This window comes from Accipiter gentilis, chromosome 1 (assembly GCF_929443795.1).
Source record: "Accipiter gentilis chromosome 1, bAccGen1.1, whole genome shotgun sequence".
Taxonomy (NCBI): domain Eukaryota; kingdom Metazoa; phylum Chordata; class Aves; order Accipitriformes; family Accipitridae; genus Astur; species Astur gentilis.
Window position 1 is genome coordinate 13,832,662 of NC_064880.1, and position 21,001 is coordinate 13,853,662.

Genomic DNA, 21,001 nt, shown 5'->3' on the forward strand with positions numbered 1-21,001 from the left:
GTTTGTGGTGACTTACAAAGCAGAACTAGTGATGTTATCAACACCTCTCTGGAGGTGTGACACCAGGGTTCAACTGGTCTTACTGTTTCAGATACCTGCCGCCAAGATTTATCTGTGTTTCACCAAGTATGAGAAATATGTGAATCCAGGGGCTTCTGGCTGATCCCCCCCAAAAAGCTATCAAGCCGCCTCCATTAATGTCAGCACACTCGTAAATTTTTAGCATGCACTGAAGTAGGCAACTTCTGCCACTGCACAGAAGCTTCCAGAGGGGTCCCTTGCCTCCTGTAAATCCACGGACACCCAATAAAGTAGATTAACTGCAGATGGACTTAGTAATGGTTGTCCCTCCTTTGGAATTAGAGGGGTTCACACTTTCTAAAAAAGGACAATTTGGTGTTCCCACAAGCAAGAAAGAAGACCTGAGGGGTTTTTTGGGTTTTTTTGTTTGTTTGTTTTGTTTTTAAATGGCTGTTGAAGCTAGATAGTTGATGCCAGTCAATAGGAAAACAGGTTGCAGAACTGTGGGATCTACTCTCTCCTGCCATACACAAACAATCCTCTTGTTCATGATCACTTATTTTCCCTCTGTTCAAAGCAACCCAGTGGGCTATTTGCTCTGGTACTCCTCTAGTAAGCCAGTGATGCATTTGCATTCCATTCCCTTGCTCCCTCTAGCCCTAAAGATGCCTGCCAAAATCAGTCAATAGATAACTACTCGGTGGAAGCTTTAAGAATGTGTTAGGAAAGGCTTGAACACTACCCATTAATGTTTACAGCTCCTAATTATGTTAATTAATCAGTCTTAAAGGTTGTCTCACCCAGGAGCCCAAAGGCAGGATTTTAGTTCTCACAGATGTACTTTAACCCAGCAGCATGGCTGCTTGCAGTGAGGAGCTCAGCATGGTCTAGCTGCCAGAATATTTATCCAGGGTCCTGGACAGGTTTTGCTGCCAGAGCTACGTGCTGTCACAGCTGTGTTGTTTCTATTGGATTCTGAAGATAGCTTTGACTGTCTACACAAGGTACAGTCAAACATCTGGGAGCAGGCTGAGCCGTGTTCAGGAAGACTGATGTTAAATGTAAGCTGTTCCTGCTGAGTGGCCTTTTGGCACAGGAGAAAGGCATTCAGAGAGCACTTTGTACCAGCACTGATTGTTATGATACAGAGATTACTGCCTTTGTAAAATCTGAAGTTAGCTCTGTCAGAAAATAGAGGTGAAACTATTGATAGAGAAAATGGGCATTGTCTCTTCTATTAATGCTTCTGTAGTTTTGCAGGAAGACAAAGTATGCGGGCAGAGGAGGACACCCAAGCCTGTGCCATCCCCTTTCAGAGCTTCGTTTCCACAATCCAGAGCTTGTCTTCATTCTCCCGAGGAAAATGAGAAGACTCAGAGGAGACAGAACCCAGACTGGCTGTAGAGTGATTCAGAAGGAGCTTCTACTGCTTTTGTGCTATTCCCTAATGAATTTGGTTTGTGTAGGCTTTCAGTGCACAAAGTACAAGGAGGGCAGGAGAAGATATATTCACCTCCAGTGAAAACAGTTAAGGACCGGAGAAAACTGTGGTGCAGATACAGACCTCATTCTAATTTAGTTCAGCTCATCCTCATCTGGTGGAATTACCAGACAACCGCTTATTTATCCTCATTTGCAGAATATCCTGATCTTCATGTTGAGCTCACAGCTGCTTCTGGCTGGTAATTTTTGCTCCTGAGTGGAATGTCGCATACAAGTGGCTTGTGACTGTGTGACAATCCTTTAATGATGACAGGGAAAACAAGTAATGACAATATGGATTAGGTGAAAGAGAGTGGTTCATCACCCATCTATAAATGGCTCCTGTAGGCAGTAACTCCTGTCTGTGGTGAATATAAAGTACTAGATACCAGAGAGGTTTTTTTTTGCTAGGTTCCTACAGGAGAATTGCCCTTGCAAGGGTGGCAGAGAAGGGAATGCATTTTCTGGAGTAACAGGGCATTGTACGGAAAGCGGACTGATTAAGGGGCTGGTGATGTCTCTGGTTGTATTCCAAGGATTTCCAGACTGGAGCTTGCTCTTTAAGAGAACTGTCTGCTGTAGTGGTTCATTGCACTAAAACTGGTTATTAAGCAATTTTCCTATCAACTGTTTCATGAACTGTTGCCATATTGTGTAGAGACAGCAATACATACTCCTTGGTTACTTGGAAGGCACTTCTGGCAGGCTGAGGGCACGTATGATGAACCAGACAGGACTGAAACACAACACGTCTGGATGGACTTAGAACAACAATGCCTCCGAACCAGGGCTGACATGGTATGGGGAGGGGGTGCCACTGCTTGGCACTGCTGAGATGTCATCTGTCTCTGTCTTGTTGGCAAGACTTCAGTTGCTGATGGATTGCCTGGCAACTTTCAGGCACGTTAACATTAACTTCATAAAAAGCAGTGTGTACAGAGTGTGAAATGTGATACGGGCAGTGCCTGACACAAATGAATACTCTCCTTATTCTGAGGAGTTTCAGTGCAAAACCTCTCTCTCCATTCATCTTCCTCCTGCCGCCTCCTTCCCCGCCCCCTGCTACCTAGGGAGCCCCGTGAACAGGCGTATTGGCAGTGAACTCGACTCAACAAAACAGTCTTGTGAAAAAGGGAAATATAACATGATCACTTCCTATTTCTTTCTCCTTTCCTCTGCATCAAAGCCTGGGCTGGCTGTCAGGAATGTTCCAAATGAATAAATAAAGCGCAGGAACCCCCTACTTCAGAAGGGGTCTCATTCACTCACCACGAAGCTTGGCCAATTCTTTTTCTGACAGTACTCAAGTCAGCAGGCAGAGCAAGAAGATCATTCAAAGCTAATCAGTAAAGTGTAAACCTATTATGAAAGCACATTTACCCCTTGCCTCCCCCTTCCTCCAGAAAACCAATCCCCAAATCTGTGGGAATAACACATAATGTACATAAAAGTTGCTATTACTTAGATCCCCTGTTATTAGGTCAGCAATGCCACTGATGAAATGCTCCCCAGAGCACTGAGCAGTGGTATATAAATCCTCCAAGAAATTCACAGCATAATTTGTTACAGCTAGAGGGCATAAGACACATTACAGCAAAGCCTGTGTATTAGGCTCTCCCCTGTGATTCTTGAGGCTATCTCTGGTAATAAAAGCCTCATCTTGATTTCTTATCCTTCATATTGATTTCTGTCAGAGAAGACTTCATAGACAAAGATACTACTATATTTCTCTGTACAAGGGAATCCTTCTCCTCTTTTCTTCACCACCCCTTTTTAAAATTTATTTTAGGGATGACTCCAAGGAAGATTTGTGATTTGGGAACTGTTGGTATGTACAATGGGTAAAGAGTGGAAAAGATGATGATGACAGTTTTTGCATATGCAGTGCAAAACCCTAAATGTAAAATTAGAGAAGAATGGTTTTGGTCTGGAATAGTATAGGAAATTGAAAGGAAAACCTCAGGTATGCAATTGCTGTATCTTAAAATGAAACACCATTATTAATGTAATGGAGGGAATCTGTGGGAGCCAGGTGATTAAAATCCAGACTTAGATGCATATAATCATAGCAACTGTTAATTTTGGAACATTTGGACTCCTGCTCTACGAATCATATAGGTATCTTGGAAAAAAAAGGGAGGACTGAAGGTAGACTGCATGATGCTTTCATAAAAAAGCATTAAAAAAAATTATCTATCTTTTCTAGTGTGGTGCATAGGGACAAGGCCAAATAGAAATCTAGAAAGCTTTATGTGAATAATTTGCAAGCCAAATAAGAACAGCTCCATGGAAGTCAATACAGATAAATGGAATGATGGATGGTAAGGCTGTGAAATGCACAGTGTTATATCAAAAATATGTTGTCTTCTCTGCAGTGGGATTGCTATAAGCAACTGGAACATTTTCGTTTAATCTATTCCCTTGGGTTTTGCTTTATTTTGCTTTTTTAGAACCTATCTTCACAAGAAGCTGTCTTGGGTCTTGAAATGACCGAAGCTATGCCTGTTTCCTTGTGGAAAGAAAGTGGTAAATATTTATAGCAGTTCTTGCAAGTGGAGAAACTTAATACGTGCTCATTGCTTTTGTCATCTAATAGTAGCTGCGCTAAAAGACAATACCTGCTAATTGTATTTCCTGTCATATCCTTTTCCAATTGAAGGATAAAATATGGAAGTTTGGGTTTATTTTTTTTAGTACATACAGCAAAATTTATTCAAAAGAATCTTTGTTCCTCTTTAGCTATCTGTTTATTTAATAGACTATGGACAATGGTAAACTGTCAAAAAGCCTAGTTAAAGAGTAATTTGTAAGCTACATTTAGCTGTTGATCTCATAGACTGGCTTACTGGAGAGCCAAAATATATCCTGGCAGGTAATAATTAATGTAAAACTTGACACTTTAGATCTGGCTACTGTTCAGCAGGCCAGGCAGGAGCAGGACACAACTCCTGCTCGTTCTGCAGTGTCTCTGTCTCTGGCATGCATCACATGGAAAGCTTGGCTCTGTGTGACACACATGATCCCCATGTGTAGAAATTTGCTGATTTTTTTTTTTAAAACCTATTTTGGATTCAAGTGAATATGTCTGTGGGGAAAATTATTTTGGTGACTTAAACAGAGACCTCCTGTGAAGAGTAGGATGGCAGGCAGCTCACTCTGACTCCTCTCAGTCCCATAAATCACTGCATCACTCAGCCAGATTCAAATGAACTAAAATATTGGGTGATGTCCAGCCTTTGCTGAAGCTGATGGCAGGTTTCCCACTGGCTTCACTGGGGGCAAAATTTTATCTACCACACTGCTAAATCACCAGAATATTTCTTTATCAATGAGATCTGTCTAGTCTTGGCTGAAACATGCCTTACTGCTTTCTAGAGATCACGACAGAGTTAGTTTAAAAGAAGAGTAAAGGGGAGCATGATCAAACACACTGCTCTGCCTGCACCAAGTCTGTCACTGCCCCTCTGCCACATAACTGCATATGCAGCATTTCTTTAACTGCTCTCTCTTGAAATGGTCTGATTTAGCTTAAAACTGCTTTTTCATTCATTTTTTTAATATCAGATTGTTTCAGAGGGGTGAGTTGAGAAGCAGCTTGCTCTGGTTATACTACAAGGTTGGAGGGAAGCCATGTTCTCAGTCCATCTCAGCTGTAGCAGAACAAGTCTGACTAAAGGCTTGTCTATAAGCAGTGGTGTCATTGATTAACTAACTCTGTGTGCGGGTATATCTTAGTCCCATTTAATATAATCACTTGCTCAGGAAAAGCATACCTATAAAGCTATCCAAGATCAGTTAACATGGTGCTTATATTCTAACATCTGCCTTAATCTTTGTTAATTTTCAAGTCTAGATGAGATTCAAGACTATTGAACCCGACTAGACCAGACCAGACAACTTAAAGGTTAGCTAAAGAACTCCTTTTAACTTGTTTAATCACATATTTATATGCTGGGATACTGACTATGTCTGCCTATAGCCTTGAAGTCTCACCTAAAGTTGGGCCCCTGGGCACAACTGGGATATAAATGTAGCAGTGAGGTCCCATTTCACTTGTAAGAGCTCCAGAATAAGAAAGCTCAGCATTTACGCTCTGCCTTACGTCTTCAGAGTATTTCATAGATACATGAGACTGAGGTCGCTTATACATTAGGTAGCAAGGGTTTTGATGAACTGCTCATTCAGCCATTCCTCTCCATCTCCCTTGATCGAATGATGGCTTTGGCTTCCTCCAAATGATCCTTTGGATTGGTTAGGCTCTTGGTTGGCTCTGCTGTTAAGTGTCTCCATGGAATGGATTTTACTTTTAATAATGTCTCATAACTGTCTTTAAAGAGGTTTATGGCTCAGCCTTATTCTCTGGGAGATTGACTGTTCTCTGCTAATCTCCTATAGAAACATTGTTATTGGTTCACATAGCATTTCAGTTAGCTCTCCTCAAGCTCTAGAGTCAAGTTAATTGGACACGACTGACCTATGTTAGAGAATTACTATTAGATGAGTAATATTAAGCAAAGGAAATAAGATATTTCTGTACCTCAGAACATGCTGGGAGTTGTGGGGAGTGGCAGGAAATGGGAGCTCAAGAAGTGTGCAGAGTAGACCCTAGGAGCAGGGTTGATTTAAGGAAAAGGGAAGTGCTTTGTAATAACAGCGGTTTGTAAACCCAGCAGTTCTTTCTAAAGTAGAGCTAGATGGGGTAAAAATGTACTAGTCTTGAGTGTCTATAAGAGGAAAAAGTACAAGACAGAAGAGAAATAGATTGTGGCAGACCTGTGAGAGTGCTATTTTTGATTGCCCCTTTTTTTTTTTTTTAACAAACACTATGCTCTTGTATAGCTGCCAAAACCTGATTAAAGTAGTCAAGGAATAAATAGAGCAGGATTTCATCAGAATGCATTTGTGTTTCCAACTGGAAACTGCATGCTGAAGGCAGGTCAGGTACACTGAAAAAATGCTGAACGATTAATGGACATGACACTAGTCCACAAGACAAATGTGAGCCTTGTAACACTGGAAGTGTTTTTGCAGAGCAGTTTTATGCAGAGCAGCTGAAACCTTTCTGCTAGATCCTGGAACTTTTGGGTGCTGCTTCCCAATTTACTTTTACATACAAACCCATTGGATGTGGTAAATCCTGGAAAAAATTACCTATATAATAAAACCAGCCTATACTCCTTAGTACAAGGCTTTATAGTATTGCCAGTCTCAAAACTTCATCAGCTAAAGTAAACTTCCTGAGAGAACTATAGGTGTCAGCACTCAGTTTAAAAACGTGTAAGTATGTGCTTAACTCTACTGAGACGTGAAGTTTCACTGAGATCAGCAGCAGTACTTAAGTAAAGTTACATTTGGGGGAGTGTCTTGAAGGTCAGGCCTCAAGTACAAAAGTACTTCAGATTCATATCGGCTGCTAGATAATACCAGCAGCAGGCACCTGGATTGCAGTACCAGTGACGTGATGTGATTTGCTATGGCAAATAATTATACTTTTATCTCATGGAAGACTGCATTCTCTCTCTTAAACCTTATGTATTCAGACAGGGAAAAAAGTCAGTGTTCTTAAACTTTAAGTATGCTGCTTATAATTACAAAGCTGGAGCCCAAGCTAATAGACAATCTAAATGTGCCCCCACAGGTCTGTGGACCTGATTCTGCAGTCAGTCTTTCAAGGCGCACCTCTGATCCCTGCTGGACTGTGCAAGGAGTGATGTGTTATTCTGGTTTCCCTAATTAGGAGTCCTGCCACTCAGGAACTTAGCTTGGCAGCTGGGACTGGGTTCACCACCTTAAGATGAATTTCGGAATCTGAAAGAACTGCACAATTAGACTCCTTGGGTCAAATGGACTTATTAATGGGCAAGTGTTTATGTCCACTCACCGGCACTCGATGAAACACTGGCCAATCTGATCCTGGAGCGTTTCCTTGATGTCAAGCCCCTCTGTTTCTCTCAGCTTGTCCTTGATGAATACCTCCTCATGTCTCTCCTGGACCTCAACTTCCAGGTCATTTACTTGCCCAGCATGCATTTGTGAAATATTCATTGCCTCTAAGTGAGGAGGTAGGCTCTGAAAATGATGAGAGGAGAAAAACCAAAAGGTATGAATTAAAAGAAACTTAATATAAACTGGAATGCCAGGTTGACAGTGAATCCAAGCTTAAGCCTTAATTTATTTGCGGGAAGCCAGGAAAAAACCCTGTGCTCACAAAAATTGCCTGGATGAACACAATAGTCTATTGTTAGTGTTTCAGCATTAATTAACAACATTGCAATGTACAAAAACAACCCTTCTACCGTGGGATCCTGGGATCTCCATGAGACAGGTGAGAAAGCTGCTGTTCTGTAAATGCCAACTTTATCCATGTCAGAAGGGTGCCAGAGATTTTTTAATTGAATTTTCAAATGTTTGGACTTCCTATTGGTACTTTTTAATTAGCCAGTATTGTTTTTAATTTGTTCACTTAAATTTTTATATGCACTGCTTGGTCAGTGATTTCCTGGTATTTTGTTGCAGCTGGTCATATTCCTTTAGGAAATCAACTTCCCTTGAGGAACAACAACAAAAGAATAAACAACCCCCCAAACACTGTAATAAAAATCACAGCTCCCCAAGTTTCCCATGATTTGATAACCTTGGCAAGAAGAGCTTCTAAGCCAGTTTAAAGTCTTACAGTAATTTCTGCTTTGTGATTGATTTTACATGTGTACTTTGAGAGAGAAAAATGAAAGTCTTTCTGGTATGCAAATACAGAAGCATGAAAAATACCATCTGTGTGGGTGGTCTGAAACTTTGCATTTTTAGTTTGTAATGGTTGATAAAGTTAAGATGTTCCCAGTGGTTTACAAGCTATTACTACCTTATAAGTGTAGAGAAAAATATATTTTAAAAATTAACTTGTAAATTAGCTTTAGGGGTTTTTTCAGTTCTAGAACAAAATATTTTACACATACATGGGAAGTACTAATCATGTTGTCTGATAGTATATGTCAAATTTAAGAATGGAAAGGAGGAGAAAATATGATAATATGGTGTGCTTTACTCTTCAAAATTAGTGACTGTCTGACATATAGGTGGCAGCATATGTGAACAAAAGCCTAGAATTGTTGGTCTGCATGAAAAAGACCTATACAATTCTGCTCTGGCCTTCCACCTTCAGAATGTATAGAAATTGTCCTTAATCAGCACATCTCAGACTAATTTAGTAATGCATTCTCCTTGCTCTGGTGTGATGTATTTTCTAGCGTGCACCAAGTCCTTAATTCCACAGGTCTCCTGCAAAGACAAAAAGGCTTCTATCAAAGGTTTGGACAGCTTATTTTTAAGATCTGTTATTCAGTGTTTTTCCATGCTTCGACCAGGTTCCAAAAATCACTAACAAGTGCCAAGCAAGTTTGGTTTCAGAAAGTACACAGCAGGATTGCACACTATCCAAAGTAAGTGCAGAGGCCTTCCCCTGTTCAGGAAAGCAATTTACTGCCTTCCCTGCATCTGCAATATGGGACTCGCGCTGTGCAGAAGGAATTGGTCAAGGCCACCACTGAGAAGATATTCAGGAGGAAACAAGAAGAGCAGCATGCTTTTGAAAGGTGGCTGGAACATGCTCTCTTCGTGAATATATGTTGCCTTTCACCCTGAGATGTTACGTTCACTCATGTTTCAGTTTCCACAGAAGTGCTTCCAATCTTCACCTTCACCAGCACCTATTTTTAAGTGTGACACAACTAACATTACACTATTTATTCGTATTTCACCTGGATTTCACTGTTGTCTGCCTTCCTGATATTAAATGAACCTCAGAATAGCCAGATATGATGCTGCTTTCTCAGGGCTCATTTGGAAACCAGAGGAGGACCCACAAGGCCTGCTTCCCAGATTGAGATCTAGAAACAAGATCCCCTTCCCTCCGGCAGTTTCCTATTCAGCTTTTGCTTCACTACAGTAATGCTCAAGGGACTGCTTTTCTGAGAAGTTCCTATCAGAGCACTACTGCCTAGAGATACTGGTAGCAGGGCTGCTATGGAAGAGGTGAGCCAGCTAGAGCCAGCATGACTCTTCCGTGTCTTTCTATACTGCTGTAGCACAGTCTGAACAGACACTGCATTATGCACAGAGGACAACCTACTAGATTTCGTAACTAAATGCTTGACCAGGGGAAGCTGGGGAAGGACTCTTTCATTTAGAAATAAGTTTTCTAGCTGAAGATACGTGAGAAGAAAAGGGATAAGGGAAAGAAATCTGGGAGCACAAGAAAGGGGACTGAACAAGTATTTCCATGAGCAAAGGGAGTTGTGGTGAATGCTGATGATGTCTTGCTGGGTGGGCAGAAGGTCCCTTGTCTCCTTTGGGAAGTGACAGAACCAATGTTCAGGACTAGGCAACTTGGTGTGAGAGGCACAAAGGATATCTCCAGCTTTAATGAGGCTGATCTGCAGCTGATGGAGAAAGACAGGCTTCTCTACAGCATGCAACTGAATGTTTAAGGGTGAAATGCCATGAGATGGCTCACCAGATGGACAGCTTATTGGTGCTGGGAAGGGGCAGTTCCCCCTCCATCCTAACTGCTGGATGTGTGGTCCTGCGGTTCCTCCCTTCTGCACAGACTCTGGCACTCACCTGACCCTGCAGTGAACCAGTTCAGCTCTCTAAGAAGTAGAAAATAATCCCTTTTGGCTTCATCCCCCCTGCCCCGCTCCCTCCTTGCATTAATTATCTCCTGGTATGGAGGTGAATCAGCGAGCCAAGGGGGCAGCTGAGGGGCCAGAGCCATAGCAAGGGAAGTGGTGGCTGAGCATGGGACCAGACCAAGGTGGAGAGCAGGATGGCCCATGCAGCAGCACAGACAGGAGAGCTCCTCTTTGCCATCTCTGAACCTTTCCTCCACTCAGCTCCTCTGAACTGCTCTGCACTGAGTCCTGAGGGAGCCTTTGATGACCAGCTACTTGTCACTGTGAATTTACTGTCAGAGTATCTTTCATCAGTACTAAAGCCAGATGAGATATCAACTGTTTGAACTGGCAAGAACGCGCCCAGACTGTGCCCTGAGCAAGACCAGAAGTAGGAGATTCTTATCTTTAAGTGAATTAATACAGAATGTATCTACACTTGAGTCCAGAGTCATGGAGCTGGTGTGGACACAGTCCAGGTAGCTCTAAACCAGCTGGCTCAGATCCTGATAGCAACAAGGCTACTGAACACACTCTGGTTGGCAAAATCCAGCCAAGCCCTGAGTAAATATTTGTGCAGCTACCTGTCTGAGCACCATATGGTTATCAATATATCTGCTGATACTAGTTTATGAGCTGCACTCAAGGCCTTAAGGCTGAAGTACAGACATAACCTTGTAACACAGCTTATGGAAAGAAGCTCTGTTGTGTTTATCCTTCATGTTTTTTTCATTTTCTTTTCCAAAGACTGTTTTACTACAAGAAAACAAAAGAAACAGGAATCACTTCTACCAGCAAGAGTCTAGCTAGCGACCTTTGATAACCCACTAAAGAAAGGAACGAAAGAGAATGGGGAAAGTTGATAAGATTGTATTCTCATTTGACTGTCTTTTTTTCCAGTCCTATTGATTACTGGTTATTAATATTTTCTAATTTAAGGTATGTGGAAAAGGCTTTATTTACATGGAGGAAAAGGCCATTGCCGATGTGAAATGTGCTGTTGCTTGATTGCTTCCATCTCTGAGAAAGCGGAGCTGGCTCAGACCTAGATGGACAGATAAGCTGGGGAGGAGAGTAGGTGTTGGAGAGAAGCCAACAAGATAGGATGACATGGCAGGTATGAAAAGACACTTGATCTGAGCAGGAGTCAGCACTGCCAGGCAAGCTGTTGCAATGAGTAGCAGGGAGATATGTTAATAACAAATGACATCTTTTGAAGTTGGCCTAGCAGTGGACAGACGGTTGCCAAACCTGGGGCTCCTCCTGTAGTGCAAAAGCTTTGGCAATAACAAGCCCCAGCTCAGATGGGTGAGGGAGAGCATGAAATGAAGAGCGGAGCTGTTTGTGATGAATGAGTCCTGAAGGATTTGTGGCAGTCTAATGTGGAACATACGCAGTGCGCCTTGTCTATGAGTGAAGACTAGGAGGCCGACACATGTCAGGAACTGAAGGGTGACTTCTGTTCTGGGGGAGGAGGAGGAGGCAAGTGCTGAACAGCAGTGAGGAAAGCGTGCCATGGTCATTTGATTTTTAAGTAAAACATTACAAGTGAATGTACAACTGCCCTCACTTTCTATTCTGTTACTTTGAAATCAATGCAGTTACCTCAACAAAAAAATGAATTGGACTTGAGGAAAACAAGGATGAAGAAACATCAAAAGAACTTATGTGTATGTGGTCTAATAAGTAAAATGGAGACTATCTTAAAAAAACTGCTTCCCTGGCCTATTGTTGTGGTTTAACCCCAGCCAGCAACTAAGCACCACGCAGCTGTTCACTCACTCCCCCCCATCCAGTGGGATGGGGGAGAAAATCGGGAAAAAGAAGTAGAACTCGTGGGTTGAGATAAGAACGGTTTAATAGAACAGAAAACAAGAAACTGATAATGATAACACTAATAAAATGACAACAGTAGTAATAAAAGGATTGGAATGTACAAATGATGCGCAGGGCAATAGCTCACCACCCGCCAACCGACACCCAGCTAGTCCCCGAGAAGCGATTCCCTGCCCCCACTTCCCAGTTCCTAAACTAGATGGGACGTCCCATGGTACGGAATACACCGTTGGCCGCTTTGGGTCAGGTGCCCTGGCTGTGTCCTGTGCCAACTTCTTGTGCCCTGGCTGGGCATGAGAAGCTGAAAAATCCTTGACTATAGTCTAAACACTACTGAGCAACAACTGAAAACATCAGTGTTATCAACATTCTTCGCATGCTGAACTCAAAACATAGCACTGTACCAGCTACTAGGAAGAAAGTTAACTCTATCCCAAATGAAACCAGGACACCTATAAGAATGGATCCAAGTGTACATAAGGGTGTGAATGATCAAGGAAAGGAATCGGTTGGTAAAATATAGGTAGGGAATAAGAAGATGAACTCGATCAAAGTTGAGTGTGGAAGCTAATTTAGCAACATAACCTAAAAATAGACACTTCAGCAGCAGGAGCTACTGAAGAGATACAACAACATGTCCAGAGGATGTAATTGTTGTAAAACAATTTACAATGTAACCATTGTTTTAGCTGTCAGTTCTCTGTCATTTGTTGTGCATTTGTGATGCATTTTCATAGAAAATGCTTTTCTTTTGTCAAGTAAAAGACAAAGTGAGGAAAGAAAACCGATTCCTCAGGCACCTAATGGATGGTATGAAATGTTTTAGACTATTATAACACCTTAAAAAAAAAGGCTATAAATAGCATAGCTGATATGAATTAGAGAACACTGCTTCCACCTTCTTGCTTTGCAATTGAAGAAAGCCACTGTATTAAGCACTCTTTCTTTTGTCCACAGTGTTCTTGTTCTAATCAGAAAAGTATGTGTCATCCTAAACCTCACCAGCTTCACAGTTTAATGCATTCCTAACCCTGCCTCAGTAATGAGGAGACGAGTGCAAAACCTGGGACCTTATATTCATCTTCAAGCACTTTTGGGTCTTCAAACAAAGACAGAGTCTATATAACAGCCCTGGCGGAGTTTGTGTTCTCTTGTCAAGGAGCATACTTCAGAAGAAAATATGTCTTGAAAAAGCTTTGTCCACCTGAGAATGCAAGAGAAAAATAGGTACTGAAATCGTAGAAGGGGTGCCAAGAGAGATGGACAGTGTGAGAGAATGGTTTTAAAGAGCTCCAGCAGGAATGCCTCCCTGCTGGCCAGTCTTTGACCTGTGCCTTGCAGTATTGCGGATCAACTTTCCATGTGCCTACATGCTTGTTCTGGAGCTCTAAAGAGTTATGCTGAGACAATATGATGAGTGCTGCTTTTATAGCCCTCTATACTTAATGTGCACGTTAAGGAAGACAAAAGCCAATTTATTTCTAGCATCACTTCTCTCAGCGCTTCTAATGTTTCTGCTTCTAAACCAAAGGGAGGCATTCTACAGGAAGACGCTAATAAATAGGTCTTCCTTGGGGGAAGAAGCATTTTCCCATCTTTAAGAAATTTCTTTGGCCATGTGAAATTCAAATTTGTTAACTTGCTCTACAAACAGCAACTCATTTAGAAACAAATTACAAATATTAGATGGGGACAGTGAACTTGATAATGCAATGCTGCCACATCAGTTGTAGAATAATGCATCTTAATGAAGGCTTCCCATGTGAATAAACCATTATATTTACAAGCTTTTCACAGTTAATGACCCAGAACTGGATAACGAAACTCACATTTTTAGTGTGGTCCTCTGTCAGCAAAAGTATACATATTAATAATTGATGTTGCTGTAAAAATAGGACATAATATGAAGATTCCTGAGTTTGTGGGAAAATAGGACTACATGGTCCATTAACTTAAAATGCTTATCTAATGTTTGATGGGCTTTGTCTTTAAAATCCTTGTTTAAATTAATAAGGCAAAATGGACATTTGTCTAAAAGAGAATTTTATTCCAACTCATCAGTCACAAGTATGCTGATGAGAGTGGTGTTAGATTCTTCTGTTCTTTACTCCTCCTCCCCCTATCTTTCCCAAAGGGAATTTAGGTTTTATGAAAGTGGAAGACCTACCAGTGTAAGGATGGATGAAGTTCCCCACACCTCCCAGGTAAGCTAATGTGATCAAAGTCTCTGTGTGTTTTCCCTTTTTGACTTAAGAAACTAAATTGCACAGATCACTCTTTCCTAGCTTGAAAAGCCTGCCTTTCTGCTTAGTCAGCTCAACAGCTCTTTCCAACACAGACTGCTTTATTGTTCATTATAAAACACTTAGAGGTGTGCAGGCTGGCTGAACATGCTTAAGGCTACAGTTCTACATATAGGAGGCCCCATGCTGTGGAACTAACTGCTCTTCAATTGTTCCATTATGACTACACTTACAAGGAAAGATAGTCTTCATTTCAATGAAATAAATAAATTTCATTTTACTTCACGTTTTAAGGCTAACATTCATATTATGCCTGAAAGGTAGATTTACTGCAGCTTTTATTACTGGGTACTTAATTTAGGACAGCTTCTTTTCTTAGACCTGAAAGAGCACAGCTGAAACACACACTGCATGGTTTTATGGGACTTCTTCAGTATATGTTCTGCTATAGACAGCATTGTCTGCAATTGTAATGTTTTGATAGACGCACTAGTTGTGTAGCACTTTGCTGTAGATTGCTTATTTTCAGGAGTATAGTTTGCTTCTCTAGAGGACTTTATTTTCTAAGCAAAGTAAGTATTTTTAATGGTCTCTTATTTTTTCCCTGGTAGTGAAAGTGAGATCTTTTTATGTTTAGACTACACAGGCAAGTAACTCCTTACTAGTAGACTAAATGAATTTACCACCTAAGCAATTGGGGGTCTGTTCTTTACTTATGACTGTTATTCTGCTGAATTTTAAACTGTGATCCAAATTATCTTTAAAAGCTTGATATAGGAGTTAGCTATGGTCCTTGCTTTCTCATTTCCTCAATGTATTTTGTCTGGGTGCAGGAAGAATGTATTTTAAAGAAGCCTCTTGTCTTATGAAAGTTGTATTCATGTAGGTTCCATGGTACACAAATGGTGATAGCCACATCAATTATATGGCTGAATTCCTAAATTAGGCACAAAAAAGGAACAACTAAGCAAAATATATTGCATTCATTAAAGCTTCCCTACTATATGACTCACTTCAATGGCTTTGCCAATTAAAGTAATTGTCATATGCATTCAAATAAAGCATTTATAGTAAGAGGCCTTGTTAGAAAAATATTGAAAATGGCTGTTTTATAGATTTATATCATATATATAAAAATATTGACATGCAGCACTTTTTTAATAAGATGAAAGAAATTTTAAACTGGAGAAAACACTTATATCCACAACCATCTAAGTTTTATATAAGTTTGGCTATGTTTATTTCCGATATTATACCTGGGCATGCTGTCAAACTTCTACTAAAAATGGCAAGTATGTTTTGGACTCTGAAAGGCAGTGATTTCATTGTTAGTGTGACTTCAGCCAATGCAAGCCAAATTATTTAGCGGGCTTCTTGCTTCCAAGCATCTATTTAAAAAATAAGCAGGTTTAAAATTTCTATTGAAAACATGCCAGATTAGTTATCACTGTTTAGATGTATATGTATGCCTGGTGAAACAACATATAACTTTGTGCTGAAATCTAAATGCTATCTAGGTTGCAAGTAAAACAAAAGTCATTTTAACCTTATGCTTGATAAAAACAGGCCTGGTGTGTACCACTACTGTAACTGCCCACTTTCAAGAGCTTGAGAAGTATTTTAAATTTCACTTACTTATGGAGTTTGCAGTTTGTTAAATCCCATATAATATTTATTTAGCCATAGCCTATAATATTTACACAGAAGGCTATTCTGGGAAATGCTAATTTTTTTTCTGACTGGATGAAATGAATTATATTTATCAGGAATTCAAAGAACAAGGAATGTTTGGCAGACTGTTTTCTCAGATATAAATAAAAGCATTATCCAAGACAACATGCCTAAATTAGGGTATGTTTAAAAGAGGTAAGAAAGAGAGAACAGTTTAAGACCACATAGATCCTTCCATGTGAAAAGGATACAGAGGAAGGAAGAACGTTTGAAATACTATTGTGAGAAAATCATAGATCAGCATGTGTTATGTCCCTAACTCTTTGGTAATGGCTGAAACTACAGAATAGAGCAGTGTGAGAGCTGTGTAACTGTAAATCAACAGATGTGCCCGTGAGACAAGAAGGCGTTTACATGTGTGTGTGTCCAAAGCATGCAGGGCTCAGTCCTATAAATTGTTAAAGCATGTAAAGCACTTGGCTCCAATGGGATTGATTACTTGTGCTTGTTGAGTGAAAACATGAACAAGGGGATGTCCAGGCCTTTGGAGTACTCCCCCCTCAAAGTTGCAACAGTAGGCTGAGCCCCTAAATTGGGATAGATTTTGTCTTGCCTTTTTGTATTCCTTGTTCCTTGGCTTCTCCCACATTTCCTACTCTTTGATTGCAAACTGTTTATCCTAACATTTCATGTTAAAAGCAGCTTTTTCCTCTTTCCAGTAGCTTGTGTTCTGAGATTGTAAGTATAACTTCCTGCAGGGTCTACTCTGTTAGGAAAGTCTGTTGGGGAGAGCACTGAGTGTAGATCCATTATTAGGCTTGGGCTGTTTTGTACCACCCTGAGACAAAGTAGTTGCCAAAAACCAGTTCACACATCCAGTTACACTAGGCTGATAGCTAGTTTGCACTGCAGCAAAATGAAACAGTCACAGAAATCTCTCACTGGGGTGTTTAATGACAGGGAATTTATAAATGCCAGAATTAGACGAGTGGAAGCAGGCACCAGTTTAAAAACTGAAAAAAAAGGTACATTATAATTGGGTTGTAACGGTGAAACAGTCAGAGCAAGGAAATGCAGGTTTGTTTGGGCAGTGCATGCATGTTTTCAAGACAATTTAATGTGTTTTCTTGCAACAACAGTGTGGTTGGTGTGGCTTAAACACAGATCTATGCCTAGAACATTCGTTATGCTTGTCATGGTGGGGCTTCTAGTAAACAGCATTGTGGCAGCAATGTGAGGATGATCAGGAAACAGGTCAGGATACAGTTATCAAGATATATGTGCTCTTAGTAAGGCTTGCTTCTCTTTACAAATTAAACCGGTATTGCAAATTGTGATTTATCGGAGATTTAGAATAACATGTGCTGAGGGAATCATGCTGTTTCTGCAATTAAACTTTAATAAATAATAATAATAATGAGGCTTTACTTTTGAGCCAAGAAAAATCTCTGGAATGTAGGCTTCTACTCTGTCATCAAGAAAAAGATGAAATAGAATTGAATTCCAGAAAAGATACATAAATTTTTCTGAAGCAAGCAGATGGTAAAGAAAATAATACTGAATTCAGTAAAAGACTGGACAATGCTTGGTCTTTGCACATATTTCTGTATTTTTTTTAGATCAACACAATTGAATTTTTCCAAAAATCATTATTCAGAACTTCAAATGGACTAGCTCTTTTTGCAAAGCAGTCTTTATAAGCAAGTAACACAGACATTTTTAAAACAACTATAACTACAAGAGAAATTATATTTATTGCAGTAAAAGTCGAGTCTCCTTTGGGATGGACTTGGAGTAATGGATGGCTAGGTCTTCTAATTTGTCTAAGTCGTGCAGCATTAGAAAAGCAAATTCAACATATTTACACATTAAGATCTGTGGTCATTTTTTAGAGGGTTGACGTGATCATACATCAAAGGGACTTGACCTTTGGAGCTCACTGCCTATCTATCAGTGTGAACCAATGTCTGCTTGCCACTCACTTCCTTTGGAGACCATGGAAGGGAATGCAGCATGAAAAGTAAAAGGGAAATGCAAATGGGGAATATAAAAACACTAGAAAGATGAACAGATTTTTTTTATTATTTAGAGGTATCAATTTTTTCCCTACATCCTTTGATTATATACTTGATAAAGAGTAATGAGTCTGAGTGCAGAGTTGCAAACATCAATTCTCTTGCTCCTAAATGGAGGTCAGGAAATGAATATGCTATATGTGTTTGGTTTTAATTCCCTTCATCCCTATGATCATATAGATTTTCTCCCCATAAACGAGGCTATTTACATCCTAGTTATCAGCTACTTCTACCATTGGCCACCATGAAAAGAGTGTTTTGCTGTGAACCCTCCAATAACTGATACCAGACTACAAGATTTCCTTCTTAAGACTCTAGTTTTAAGACTCGACAGAAGCTGTCATGAGATTTGATAGGATATGATCCCTTGTTTTGCAAAAGGTGTAATTTCTAATTAATCTTCAGTACATCCTAAATATTCACCATTTTAGGGCTGCACTAAGTTAAAATCTCTGGAAATTTTCTTTGTCTTAAACAGAGGCGGAACTGGCACCCAAAGCTCTGTTTAGCTATGCGGGCCACGCTTACTGTTAATGACCAGCAGATATTAAAGGCAATAATCCATAACGTGTTTTTTAAATCCATAAGCTGTATTTAACATGGCAAAGCTTAGGTAAATGTACATGTTAGTTTCTAAAGATAAGATTTTAAAGTCATTCTTAACTGATGATACATGTTTGTCAGACATATGCTACCAGCACAATTAGTTTTCATAAACCTATAACGCAGCTAAGGGCAATTCCATTCATTGCCGGGCAAGAAAATCACCCAAATTGTCTGGGAGAAGCAGAAAGCATGTTTTAATTCAAAATTAAATGATTAATTTATAAATTAATCATATAAGAACTGTAGAACATAGAGGTATAAATAAACCTACCAAACATAGAGCAATGATGAATGTTTCTGTAATGTGGTGCTCTGAACCAGCTTTACTAGAACTTGGTACAAGGGCTGTGCTACTGTAGCTGGAGTTGAAGAGAGCTGTGAGACTTGACACGTGTTAGTACCTAATGAAGGCACCCAAAGAATTGGTGGTGGCCAAAGAAAATGTCAACTGTAAAGAGTTTATACTTTTTCTCAAGTACTTGCTAGGAAGGAAGATGTTGGTGGGAGCAGATGTACCTTCTCTAATTGTGGGAGGAAGGGGTTCCTTCTGGAAAGGGTGCTTTCATTTTTTTTCTTTTGCACTATGATGTGAGGAATATTTGGATTATTTCTATGTGGAAATATTGACATATTAATATGGCAGTTCTAATGTCCCTTTTCCTTACTCTTGACATACACATGCAGTGGTTTGCAAAGGGGTGGGACAGGAGACTTTGCTGCTTTAATTCTGCTCCCGGAATAAGACAGCTCAAGTGTCTTGGAATTATGAATTAAAAATCGATTCATAAAATTTCCTTGCTCTGTCATGCTCTGTCATGCAATTCCCTAGAACCTGGGGCAAATTCTACACAGCCTGTTTCCACATCTGCCATATGCATCGAACTATGTTTATAGAGCACAAAAGTGTGCAGCATAAGACAAAAAATGCTACTTCTGTGCTATCATTCCAGTTTAGCTCTGTACTCCTTAGAGACTCCTTTTAAAATAGGAAGAATCTTAGAAATTAATTTCTCATCTCCTGCTAAACTACAAAAGTCTGAAGAACAAACGGACTGTGGCATTTTATATTCTCTAGCCAGCACTACTTACCATCCCCAGAAATATCATTTCCTCTCCTCTCATTTTCTCTGTTTTCTTGCGCTGGATATATCCACGCCAAACCTGAATTGTAAACAAAACTCTAATGAGATAAGTGGGCCTTGTTACAGCTTCCTTTACTCTGGCAGACACAGGAAAAAACAAATAGAGGAAGGAAAGGCACAATATACAATTGAAACTATTACTCTTTAACAGGTTGCCATCTGTTTTTTTTTTTTTTTAAACAAATTCTGAGGTTTGTTATCCACTCACACTGGTATATCTGTCTTTTAAGTACAACAACATTAGGGTTTCAAAAAGTGTTTAGACTTAAGATTTAGACTGAGCTCCTGTTCTCATCAGGCTGAATTGTCTGAATTACTCATGTGCAAGGACTTTTTCTGGAATTTAGCAGTAATTTCCCTTTGTCATCTTTTCAAGATATGGAATGAAATATTTCCCTAGACATCACAGGAAAAGGCATGAATTCTCTGAAATTCACTGGATTCCAAGGGGATGCCAGAAAGAGCAACTGAGGTCATAAAAATCAGAATGGAAAACCGTGGAGGTTATAAAGTCATCCAGCATTGCCAGTGCAGGACTGCTTCCATTGATCTCACATCTAGGGTCCTGTCTCATTTTGGTAAGTGGTTTAAACGATGTATGTCACCTTGCTAGACATCCTGAAAGCTGTAATTTCAGAATGCTTCCCATCCTACGAGCTATGCTTCTGTCTACTGCTGTTCTTCTGAACAAAACATTGTCATTTGGTTCTGCCAGAACTGTTGTTAAATCAGAGGTGTCACCTTTTGAATGCAAGTGGCAGCATCATCTGGACTTGGACCCATCTGGACCTGAAGTTTAGTTTGTCTTTCTCTCTTCTCTTCAAGGTAAATTTGCTTCATGAATGCTGCTCGACAACGGCCTTGACGAGCCCGTTCTGCAACCTGGATCATTTTAATGGCTTCTTCAAATGTCATGGCCTTGACGGGTTTCTTCAACAGCACAGCCAAAAAGGAATGGACAAAACAAAGTATTAGTTATGTGTTTTGTTAATTGCCTATCTCAGTTAGCAAATGAAACAATGAATGAACTTCTTGCAGAAACTTCTTAAGACAAAACAGTAGAGACTCCTGTCTCAGTGCTATCTTGCAATATCTTGTAAGTTTGGTATCTTGAGAGATGTGTTTTTCTGAGGACTTTTAGGAGAACCTGATGTGTTGATGTGTGACAAGGAAAGCCTGATGCCATAGTGAGAAGCCAGAACAGCTCTATATGGCTTATGCATCCTGCTGGACTATCCATTTGAGAAAAAAATACCTAA

General features: G+C 40.1%; 1 protein-coding gene across 1 annotated transcript in view; it reads right to left on the reverse strand.

Annotated features, from left to right (window-relative positions):
* IQCA1 (IQ motif containing with AAA domain 1) overlaps positions 1–21,001 on the reverse strand; it is a 112,678-nt gene that overhangs the window by 75,058 nt on the left and 16,619 nt on the right. Inside the window, exons 4-6 of the mRNA XM_049800273.1 lie at positions 20,484–20,672; positions 19,690–19,761; positions 7,385–7,572 (exon numbers count right to left, since the gene is read on the reverse strand). Coding sequence (XP_049656230.1) covers positions 7,385–7,572; positions 19,690–19,761; positions 20,484–20,672 — 449 coding nt within the window. The remainder of the gene's footprint in view (positions 1–7,384; positions 7,573–19,689; positions 19,762–20,483; positions 20,673–21,001) is intronic.